Source organism: Salvia hispanica, unplaced genomic scaffold, assembly GCF_023119035.1.
Source record: "Salvia hispanica cultivar TCC Black 2014 unplaced genomic scaffold, UniMelb_Shisp_WGS_1.0 HiC_scaffold_736, whole genome shotgun sequence".
In the NCBI taxonomy this organism is placed as follows: domain Eukaryota; kingdom Viridiplantae; phylum Streptophyta; class Magnoliopsida; order Lamiales; family Lamiaceae; genus Salvia; species Salvia hispanica.
The window spans coordinates 1-12,002 of NW_025952506.1; the positions used below are offsets into that span (position 1 = coordinate 1).

A 12,002-nucleotide genomic window follows, 5' to 3' on the forward strand; every position below is an offset into this window, starting at 1 on the left:
CAAGGATTTAGTTCGATATTCTCTATTAGATTAATTTTAGTAAAAACTAAATTAGTACCTTTCTATTGTGTTGTTTCCGAAAGGTTATCTCCGCAAGTAAGATCGGAGTGAGAATCTCAAGTAAGGAAACCAAACAATCAAGGTGAGCTTTCTTATACTAAAAATATAAATTATATTTTATGAAAACTCGAACACATGTTCGTGATTTGATATTGTCTTGTCATAAATGTTTTGTGTATGATGCCTATCTGTTGGCTAAGGCCAAGTGAATTATGAATGATGATATATAAGTCGAATTCGGGTCCCGGTGAGGGTGGTGTCCCCGCTCGGACTAGTGTACACGGGATACCTCTAGCCGTGAACGGACGACAGAGAAGGTGACCGTGGAAGGTGTCCACCTTCCCGGCACAAGGATATCTCTTACCTGTTGGGCAGGTAAGGTGACCGTTTGAGAACACCATCTCAGCGGCACAAGATGATCAGATATGGCAAAATACAGAAAGAAAATGGACTGCAGTCGAAAAATGATTTTAAGTAAGCTCAGGCCTTTTCAATAAAACCCCTGAGTGTTACTGTGATAATGGCTTGACAATATTTTAAATGTATATATATATATTTTTCGTCAATGTGTTCACTGAGTACCTTCGTACTCAGCCCTGCATATATTTCTAAATGTGCAGGTTGATCGTGGAGGGGTGAAGCAAGTGCTGTGGAGGGCAGACTAGTAGCTATATAAGAATAAAACTCTCGTAGGTTCATGTCTCCACACATGAACCGCGTTCTTTTGCTTCCGCTGTGCCGTTAATAAGGCCTCGCTTATTTTAAATTTCTAAACTCTGATAAGTCGAACTTGTAAGAACAGTCTCTCAAGTCCCCTTGATCGAGTATATTTTGATATAAGTAATTTCCTTTATTATTATAATTTGTGTGTCTCCTTATGTCTTGACCTTAATTTCCCCTAATTTCTATCCTCGCTTCTTATAATCCCTCCATAGTCACGATAAACCGGGTTATGCTATCCTTAGCTAACTGCGGTCGAGACATCTTTGCCCTCTCTTATACAATTTCTTGGCTCTGCCCCTGAATGAGACAATTTCTTATGGACATTCTAAATAGCCAAATGAGACTATTTTTCATGTACGGAGGAAGTACTATATATATATATAAATTTATATAGAAACTAAAAGAGAAAAGAATATACAAAATATAAAGAGTTTTTTTTTTTGGCTTACGAAATACTATAAAGAGTTGAGACCTAAATCCTCAAGGCGACCACTACGGTAGCGGCGAGCTCCCAGAGACGACTGTGCTGGGGAAGTCGTGCTGGGCCACCCTATTCTTTTCGGGCCTACTTTTAATTCTGAAGGGCCAGCATTATTAATATTTCGATTTGATAATGGGTTAATTTCAATCAAATTCTTAATAAGATTATCATGGAATATTATTGTGCTGAGTTTTTCGATATTGAGTCCAGAGCCTTTGTCCTAGCGGCAAGGAGTTTAGACATTATTGTTTGAGTTGCCGAAAGTTTTCTGATATTGATACGTTAAGTTTATTTTTTTAAGTAAAGAATGTGATAGAAAATATGGAGGCTGATAAAATATACTCCTACTAACAAAAATTCCTTATATTTTCTTTCTTTTTTTTTTTATAAATTTATAATCAACAAAAATCCACACAATCACAATATCTTATAAAAATTTAAATACGACCCATATCTGATGCGGGTCAGGTGCCCATTGGATTCTCTTAAAGCGTATTAAATTCAACTATTTTTTTAATACTATGCGATAAGGGAATATTCATATCCGTAAGATTATTGCAAAATTCACGTGTGATTTGACTACATACCTAACCCACATATATATATACTCATACATAATCCGCCACCTTTAATTCCTTATACTAATGTCATGTTTCATGTACAATTTTCCACTCTTAGCTTAAGACAGCCAACTAGTTAATTTTTGCAAGTATTTTAACATGAGATTAGGATATATTCGTATCCATATGATATCAGCATTATTAATCATACATAAGCCACACATATAATGTTATTGCTTAGCTTCATGTACAATTTTCCATGCTAGGCTTAAGACATCCCACTACGCGCAGTCACATGAGCCGTCACATAATATAATACTCCTACTATTATTAGGATATAATTATTAATTATAATTAATGAGTAGTCACTTAAAACAATTACTATTCTTAGTATGGAACATTTGACAAACATATTTACTAATATTAGGTTATAATGACTTAATGAGTGGTCACGTGATATAATAATAATAATAATAATAATAATAATAATAATAATAATAATAATAATAATATTATTATTATTATTATTATTATTATTATTATTATTATTATTATTAGGTAACGAAGTGCACCATAGTTAAATGTAGGTGTTTGGTATAGGTAATAAAGTGGAGTAATTTTTCTAGGTACATCAAAAAGTGGAGTAATATTTTAGGTACATCAAAAAATCTAGAAAGTTTTTCCTCTTTAAACATTTAGACTAGAAAGTGGAGTATACTTTATTTTATTTTATACAAAACAGTTTTAAATTAATACTGATACCATTAAATTCACAAATCATCTAAAAATAGAAGTTCAATTTGGCCATTTTTTCTATATTTTAAATAAATAAAATAACAAATTGAATTTCTGACTTTTAGATAATTGTTATTAAATTAACCCAATAGCAATCCAACTCAACACAATTTGTTTACCCCTAGTTTTTTACGTATTTCTACAAATAATATGGGACGAAAAGGAGTGATCGAACACTAAATTATCAAGCAAAAGACATCCCACTAATAATTGCAAATATTTTAATAGTATGAGATTAGGGGAAATTCATATCCATATGATATCAGTATAAATTCACGTAATTGAATACCGAATATCCATACCTAATCCGCCACGTAATTCACGTGATTGAACAGTACTAGTATATTATAATGTTGTCTCTGCATACGAAAATAATGGTTGAATTATTGAGAGGGACAATTAGTTTTCCACTCTTCACAACAAGTTAGCAAATTGCTTAATTATATTATTTTGTATTCATATGATTTTAAATCGTTTCTGTAACTGTGTTAATTGTGGCTGTATACTGAAAATTTATGAAAGAAATAATGATGATAGTATTAAATTATGAAATATCAGAGTTTCTTATTCATCTCATTGTTTAAAAATTATTTTTTGGTGATGTTGAAAACATTATGTTCTAAAAATAATAAAAGAAAAAAAAATGAAAATGAAAAAATTCCTCATTTTATTGTTAATATATTATTTGAGTATCATCAGAAGACATCGTCTCGTACATTAATAAAACATTTAAAATGAATTGAAACTTTTTTGTCTAACATCCTATTTTAAAACTTTCTAAAACTCGTTAAAATTGCACAAAAAATTTATTTATTCAGATAGCTAGATATAATTCTTGCATATTATACTATGCCCATTTATGCGACCAGCCGACGTGGTCCATCATTGAACCTATAGACTTAATAGTTTTTTAATTCGCATATTAAAAAATAATTATACGTTATAACATTTCCCAATAAAAAAAGAAAAGGTGCATCTATAAATTGGTGGATGATCTCTTTCAGTATCATAGCATTATCAAAATTATAATATTAGAGAAACACAAATTAAGAAAGCTAAGTTTACTATTTTTGTAGAAATGGCTGCAGCAAATATTTCGAGTGCTAATTCAAGCAACGTGAGGCATATCCGCCCTCCCACCGTCTCATACAAGCCAAGCATGTGGGGTGACATTTTCTCTACATTTTCTTTCGATAATCAGGTATTTTATTACTATAATTTAACCATGGTGTGATGATATGTACGTGCCATAATCACCTTTTAATTTGGAAAAAAATTAAAATAATGAATTTTATATTTCGAAACGCTGAAGATACCGACGAACGAAATTGGTGTGTATAGGTGCAGGAGAAGTACTCTAAGGAAATAGAAGAATTGACTAAGGAAATTGGAGGAATGTTAATGGCAGCAGAGTCTACGAAATTGTTGATATTGATCGACAAAATTGAGCGTTTGGGTGTCGCGTATCATTTTGAGAAGGAGATCGAAGAGAAGCTCAAACTAATTTATGAATCGGGAAAGGAACATGAAGGCGTCGACGACGACTTGCTCACTACTGCGCTTAGATTTCGTTTGCTCAGGCAACATCAGTATGCCGTGTCTTGCGGTATGTCACGTATTAGTTTATACTATTTTGATTAAGATGGCAACAATTAATTTTTATATAATGTTCAATAAATTTATGACTTACTAGGATGGATCCAATTTTTATATAATTGATAATTTATATGATCACATATTGATTATACAGATGTTTTCAACAAATTCGTCGAGAAAGACTACAAATGGAAACCAGAAAACCATGGCAACGACATCGAAGGCATCCTAAGTTTGTACGAGGCAGCTCATGTACGAATTCGCAACGAAAAAATACTAGACGAAGCTGCAAAATTCACAGTCGATCAACTGAATCAAATGCTATCAACATTAGATCAGTCTCCCATTGTGAAAGAGAAAGTGCAACAAGCTTTGAAGCACTCCATTCATAGAGGCCTTCCAGTTTTAAATATCCGATTCTACATTTCCATCTATGAAAGAGAAGGAACAACCGATGAATTACTTCTCAAATTAGCCAAACTCAATTTCAATTTCTTGCAGAATATCTACAGGAAAGAGTTGGATGAACTCACAAGGTAAAATTCATTACAACATGATTTTTTTTTACTAAATTTTAAGAAAAATAAAAAAATGCCAACATGCCTTATTTTTTGGTGAAGGTGGTGGGATAAATTTGACTTAAAGAACAAACTGCCATATGCAAGAGACAGAGTTGTGGAGTGTTATCTTTGGGGCAATGCGTTACGCTACGAACCTCAATACTCTTACGTTCGAGTAACTGTGGCCAAGAACATGCAACTTGTGTCGATTATGGACGACACCTATGATAATTATGCTACACTTGAAGAGGATGATCTTTTCACCGAGATTCTCGAGAGGTACATTTTAATACACCCCCTTGCCTATCATTAAATGCCCCAATTTTACTTGGTACAACTTTTATATATTAGCTATATAGGTGAAGTGAGACAGTAGAATGTGAGGCGCATTTAAAAAAGTTACTTATTCACCATTTTTAAAATTTTTCAGGTGGAATTTGGATGAGATTGATGTGCTCCCTGATTTCATGAAAGTTGTTTATAGATTCATTATGAGTACTTATGAAGATTTTGTAGTTGATGCTGAAAAGAAAGGAAAATCATTCGTTGTTCCTTACTACAGAGAAACAGTAAGCCTTATTATTAGTCGAAATCGTATATTGTGAAATTACAATTACACCCTTCATCAAAGTTCAAAACACTTCTCCATCCCTTTTGTCAATACTCCCTTCGACTAAATCTATTATAAATTCCAAGAAATAAAAGTTAATGCTCCTTTTTTTGTGACAATGAATAAGGTGAAGCAGCTTGGTAGGGCTTATAACAAAGAGCAGAAGTGGATTATGGAAAGGCAAATGCCAGGTTTCGAAGAATACATGACGAATTCAGTGATCACGAGCTGTATGTATGTGATGTTCACATCTCTTGTCCCTGGCATGAAATCTATTGATGAAGCAGCAGTTCAATGGCTCCTCAGTGAGCCCAAAATCGTCATTTCTACGGCCAAGATGGGTCGAACCCTCGAAGACTTGGGCAGTCATGAAGTAAGTCATACTAGTACGTACATAAATAATGTTGATTACATGTATATAGTTAAATGACTAATTAAAAGTTCATATTTGACGATGAAGCGCGAGAATAGGGACGGGAAAATGGCGACAGTGGTGGATTGCTACATGAATGACAAAGGCGTGTCGAAGCAAGAAGCGATTAGTGAGTTTGTGGAGCTTGTTGAGAATGGATGGGAAGATGTAACTGCAGAGTGGGCAAAGGGAAGTAGCACGGTGCCTAAGGAAATGGTGGAGCTACTGTTAAACTACGGTCGAATAGCTGAGATCACTTACAATAATAAAGAAGATGGCTACACTGATCCTGAGAAGTATTTGGGGCCATTGATTGCAGCTCTTTATGTGGATCCTCTTCCTCTGCACGTTTGATTTTTGCATTCTTATGATTAATGTGAGACATGATCTTGTTTTATTTAATTAGTTATGAATAAGCTAGGTTGGTGATTTACTATATCAATATATGTGTGCATTGGTGGAATTGAGCTTTTGTAATAAGATGTTGTATTGTACTAGTAATAAAGCCTTTTGCTTTCAGGGGGTTATGGTGTCAATATCTATGGTATTCAAATAATTGATCTTTTATACTCCCTTTTGTCCACCAATTACAGGACCCTTATGTCATTTTGGTTTGTCCACGATTTATAGAATCATTTACTTTATTCTATTTTTAGTATGCGGACCTCACATCTCACCAACTTTTTACACTAACAATCCAGTATAAAACTAATACTTTAAATAGGTCTCACATTCCACTCACTTTCTCCCTTTACTTTTCTTTACAAATTCAAACAATTTTTTAAAACTCGTGTTGAGTCAAAATAGGTTTTTAAATAGTGGACGGAGGGAGTAGTTTATTTATTGTTTGTTTCCGCATAGCCGCGCTCTTGTTGCGTGTCGCCGCCAAGCGCTTGCCGAAGGCCAACCCAATATCTTAATTATATAATTTTCTAGTTTTAATTAAGTTATTTGTGGATTTCATTTATAATATTTCAAAATGTTACTACCTCCGTCCCCCAAAATTTGCTACACTTTGACCCGACACGGGTTTTAAGAAACGTGAATGGAAAGTGAGTTGAAAAAGTTGGTGGGATGGGGTCCTACTTTTAAAGTATTAGTTTTATAATAAAATGCTAATAGAATAGAAGTTAATGGAATATAAGTCCACTACCAAAAATGGTAAAAGTGAAGTATATCAAATTTTCAGGGACGGACTGAAATAGTAAACTGTATCAAATTTTGGGGGACGGAGGTAGTATTAAATAAATTAAATTTTAATAAAACTTATATTTATTAAATTTCATATTTAATAATAATGTACAACTGTAAATTATAATGTGTATGAAATGTACTAGAAAGAATTAGAAAAATAAGTAAAGGCAAAATAAATAGTACTACTACTTGTAAACTCCTGGACTGTGGGTGTAAAAAGATGGTGACGGTGTAAAAGTTAGGGATGCGGAATTATACCGAAATACCGGATTTATCATACCGAAAAAATACCGAAAATGCTGATTTTTTGGTGTACCGTAGTTTTCGGTACGGTAACGGTATTAGATTTCCTATACCGCGGTATATCGTGGTATACCGAATCTTCGTTCCGATATATATCGTCATACCGAATCGTCGATATATATCGACACTTCGGTATACCGTGGTATACCGATATGCTGATTGATTATTATATAGTTAAATGAGGCTATTTTGTGATAACTAATTAAAAGTTTATATTTGACGATGAAGCGCGAGAACTTCAAAATAACCTTTCTGAGTTGTGTAAGGCTACCTAATACAGACAAAATAACGCTTAAAACAATTTCAAAATAAGCAAAAGATATGGTGTTGCGTCGCTATTCACTCTACCTCACTTCATAGTTCTTATCATTGATTTTCTGTTTCACCATCTTAAAATCTGAAATTAGGGAATCTCACTTATTCTATCCCTTTGTCACGTAGAAAAAGACTATATTTCTTTTTTGTTTAATAGAAATAGTTCATATCCATATATGATAAATTGATTTCCTTTTCTTTAACTTTATTATTTATAGATCCTACAATTTTTTATACAATTTTAACTATTTTTTTTTTATTTATCTCTTTTACTTTAACAATTACGTACTCCCTCTGTCTCATTAAAAATGAAACGTTTTTCATTATTTGGTTGTCCCATTAAAAATGAAACGTTTCTTAAAATGGAAACAACTATATCTCTATATTTTCATCTCTCTTACTTTACTCTATCTTCATTAACTCACAAAACAACACTATATAAAATCTCGTGCCGATTCCCAAATGTTTCATTTTAAATGAGACGAATGGAGTATTAAAACTCCTAAATGACCTATTTCTATGGGATGGAGGAAGTATTATTAACGCCCATCCATGACCCCATTCTGATGCAGTTATAGAATATAAGTCTTGTTAAGCAAGTTGTATTTTAAGTTTTATTTATTTCCTAGTTAATATAATTAGTAGATGAAAAAATATTACGAGTAATTAATTATTTTTTCCTATATCCAATTAGGTTTTTCTTTTGGTTTATTTCCTTTTTCATAAGTTTAATATTTCTTTTATCTATATAAAGGCCTCACAGTTTAATTTAAAAAGACTGACTTTGAATATTAAATTTGAGTTTCGTATACTAGAGTTATCAATTTATTGAGTTTTTATTTCTACCAATTTAGGCATTCTCGTTCGTTTCTGCATCATTCAACTTAAAAGACAAACTCTGAATATTATTTTTACATTGACTTTTCTGCATCATTTGAATGATGCAGAAACGTATGACTGTATGAGAATGACTGAACTGGTAGAAATAAGAAATCAATTTAGAGTATAAAACTCAAAGTAATTTTACTCCCTCCGTACCAGGATAAGCGACTCACATTCCTTTTTGGGACGTCCCAAGATAAGTGAGCCATTTCCATTTTTGGTATTCTCTCTCTTATTTCTCTCCATTTTATTAACTCTCTTACTTTATTCACTTTCCACATTACTAAGAGCGTCTCCGGTGGCGCCCCTCTCACTAGGACTTCCACACGGACTTCCCACAAAAATTGTTTGCCACGTCATCCCTAGCCCTTACCATTCCACTGGTCACATCACTAGGACTTCCCACTCGCACTAGGACTTTCCACTAAAGGACTTCCACTAGGACTTCCTGCAATTATTCAATTTAAGGACTTAAAATTTTACGGAATTAAAATATCGACACGGAATACGGGAAAATTCAAAAACTTCATTAAAAAAAATTACATAATACTTAAAAAAAATTACATAATACTTAAAATTTTTTTACATAATACTTAAAAAATTACATAATCATAAAAAGTCGAGAAATTACATAATAAATTTCGACTCTACTCCTCCTCGTCCTCGTCCCCGTCGCCCGTGCCGCTGCCGTCTCCGACGTCCCCGCCCCCAATCTCGACGCCATAATCATCAATGGGTGGCATTCCTAAATCGCGTCGACATGCATCGACCACATCCTTGCACCACCTTTTGTACAGGGATCGATGCGTGCTAAACCACTTACTCGTGCTGCCCTTAGGGTCTTCGATTAGTTGCGCGCGGGAGAGACGGTCGTTACCTGGGTCTTCTAGGGCCTCCGATTCAACCTCTTAGGACCCGCTGCCACTGCCGCTTCCGCTGCACCATCCGCTGTTTAGCCTTTTGCCCCATCGGGCGACGACGACAGTCGAGCAGTCTGATCGTGGTAGTGGGGCCACTTCCTCGGCTTCGGGGAGCTCAAAAGCGAACCAAGCATTGTTATTGTACTCACCAAATTTAAAGAGTTGATCTTCGTCTCGTTTCAAGCCCGAGTCGACACCAATCAAAAAGCTTTTGCGAATCCCTGACCACGAGAAAGGCCTCCCATTAGTCAAAGTCTTTGAACTTCAACTCTTTTGTCGAGGCACTCAGCCAAGGCTCGCTTTTCCATATCATCCTCAGACATGTCGCATATGACTGCACAAATATCCCAGCCTACCGAAAAGTTTACAATCGCAGGGGTATGACTCGTCACTCTTATCATGTCACACAAAGTAGGAATTGCGAAGGTTGTCTTCAATTTTGTAGGTGTCAACCCTTTCTGTAGATGAGAACCCCAAAACGTGGCATTTGTCATTACCCTCAACAATCTCCTATTGTATTTTCTTGAACATACTATCTGTGTACATAGTAGAAGCATGTTTCTCGAACAGAAAAGTAGTGGCCAATATAAAAGGCGAAAAGCGCCTTGGTAGTCCAACTTTGTTCTTTTGCTTGAAATTAAGTAAAATTTCGGAATGTTGGGGGTTTCCCAAAATTTTTTATAGAAGTTGTTCCCCAAAACTGGGATATCGAGGTGGCCCCAAATCATGGCCCCAAATGGGAAATCTCAAAATCTTGGTATCTATATTTCCCCATACTCGTGCAACGTCTTGAAAACTATGTTCTTGGGGGCCATAATCCCCAAATGATCCTTTCCCACTCTTCTTGAACTGTCGGGTTCAAGGGGCCGCCCAAACAGACATTAAAACTCTTTTTGAAATCTTCGTTTCCCGGAAACCACATGGAATTTTTTAAACCACCTTATGCATAATATGCCACATACACCTTTGGGGGGGCAGTCCACAGAAATCCTTCAAAGCCGACCCTCTCCCAAATATTGTTTGGGAACGATCTTTTGGGGAAAAGAACCCCCATACATTGAACAAAATTTTTGGGTAACCTAAAACCCTTCCTTTTTCGTTTTTTCCCAAAACCCCGGGAAAGAAAGTTCCCGGTCTTCCATAGTTGCCCTTTTCCCCGTAACGGGCGAAGATCATATAATCCCTTTATCATGGAAAAATATAATTCTATTTTGACGGATATAATGCATAATAAATACAAAAGAATCAGATAATAATGCAAAACCCAACCCTTAAATAATCCCACGGGGGATACCTATTGGTGTTATAGGTGGTTTTAAAAAACCACAATATCCCCCAACATATGGTAATTCCTCTTCATCAAACTATCACACCAACCCCAGAACCCAAAATTTGTTCTGATTAACCTCCCCTTTTCTATGTGAATCCCTTTGGGACATCTCCTTCTTCTTAGCCATTTTCATTAAAAAACCCTTTTCGCCAATACCATGTGCGTATGCTTTGAGGGCTCGGGCATTCCGATATCCCCAACATTTCAACCAACAAGTTTTTAAACCCCCCGGAATTTCCCTTTAACACATTAAGTGAAGGGGGCCCATATTAGCCTTGAACAATCAAAAAATAAATTGGTAATGTCTCCCCAACTTTGATTGATTGACATAAACTATTGATGCTCTTCCCAACCATATAATGGTTATGAACCTCATTGAACCCCCGATAGTATAACCTAAACTCCCCCTTCGGGGAAGAATTTGAATGATATACTGTTTTCAAAACCCCCTTTGGGTGTAATGGTTTTTCCAAAAAAAGGGGCCCCGGGGTTAACGGTCATTTGCCGACTTCTTCTTTTTCTTCACTATTGCATACAACATTATACCAAGTAATAAAACCCCTCTATTTTTCCTCATTTTAGATTTGCGCGTATCAAAAACCCCAAAAACGAACCCCCACATGGAAAAAATCAAAAAACTTTATTTGAACTTTTAACCACGGGGTTTCCCCAACCAAGAACATTGGAAACAACCCCGTATACAATCCCAAAAAAAAACCGCCCAACATACGCATTATGAATTATAAAACGGGAAAATTTTTTTAATAATTTAATACACGTTAAATCTACATTATGTATATCTAAAAAAAACAGCCCCTGCCCCCCCAATTCAAAACCCCTACCGAGACAAAATAAAAGGGCATTATTTATTCAAACTTTAATTATACATTAAAAAATGTACATTTTTTATCAAATAAAACAAATCCGCCCCCCCGATTCTAAACCCAGGAGACCAAAACTAAACTATGCCCTTGTCCACGTTTTGGAACAGACCAATCAACACTTACAAAAAACCTAAAAAAGGGGGGTTTAATCCCTACTTACTACATCCAAGGCCAACATTGTATCCCATTGAATAAAAAACGGGGAAAAATTTCAGATTTTTAAATATAATTGGTACAAAAAAATTAGACCCCAAAAAAAATATAATTTGACAAAATTTAAAAAACAATGAAAATTTTGAAGATATTTTAGAAGCAAAAAATTTTTTAAGGGAGAATGGGGGAAACGTAAAAGAAAAGAAATAATTTTGTAATTTTTG

General features: G+C 34.7%; 1 protein-coding gene across 1 annotated transcript; it reads left to right on the top strand.

Annotated features, from left to right (window-relative positions):
- The first annotated feature begins 3,650 nt into the window (after positions 1-3,650).
- LOC125199919 (gamma-cadinene synthase-like) lies at positions 3,651-6,316 on the top strand. The gene is made up of 7 exons (XM_048097766.1): positions 3,651-3,820; positions 3,961-4,225; positions 4,370-4,751; positions 4,836-5,054; positions 5,206-5,344; positions 5,513-5,758; positions 5,846-6,316. Exons 1-7 carry the CDS (start codon positions 3,698-3,700, stop codon positions 6,149-6,151), a joined length of 1,680 nt encoding a protein of 559 aa, XP_047953723.1. The 5' UTR covers positions 3,651-3,697; the 3' UTR covers positions 6,152-6,316.
- The last annotated feature ends 5,686 nt before the right edge of the window (positions 6,317-12,002 follow it).

What these genes read in the sequence shown, in the direction of transcription:
- LOC125199919 (XM_048097766.1), top strand. Translation starts at nt 3,698, where the DNA reads ATGGCTGCAGCAAATATTTCGAGTGCTAATTCAAGCAACGTGAGGCAT. An exon ending in TTCACCGAGATTCTCGAGAG is followed by an intron (nt 5,055 to 5,205) that starts GTACATTTTAAT and finishes AAAATTTTTCAG; the next exon opens with GTGGAATTTGGATGAGATTG. An exon ending in TTCCTTACTACAGAGAAACA is followed by an intron (nt 5,345 to 5,512) that starts GTAAGCCTTATT and finishes ACAATGAATAAG; the next exon opens with GTGAAGCAGCTTGGTAGGGC.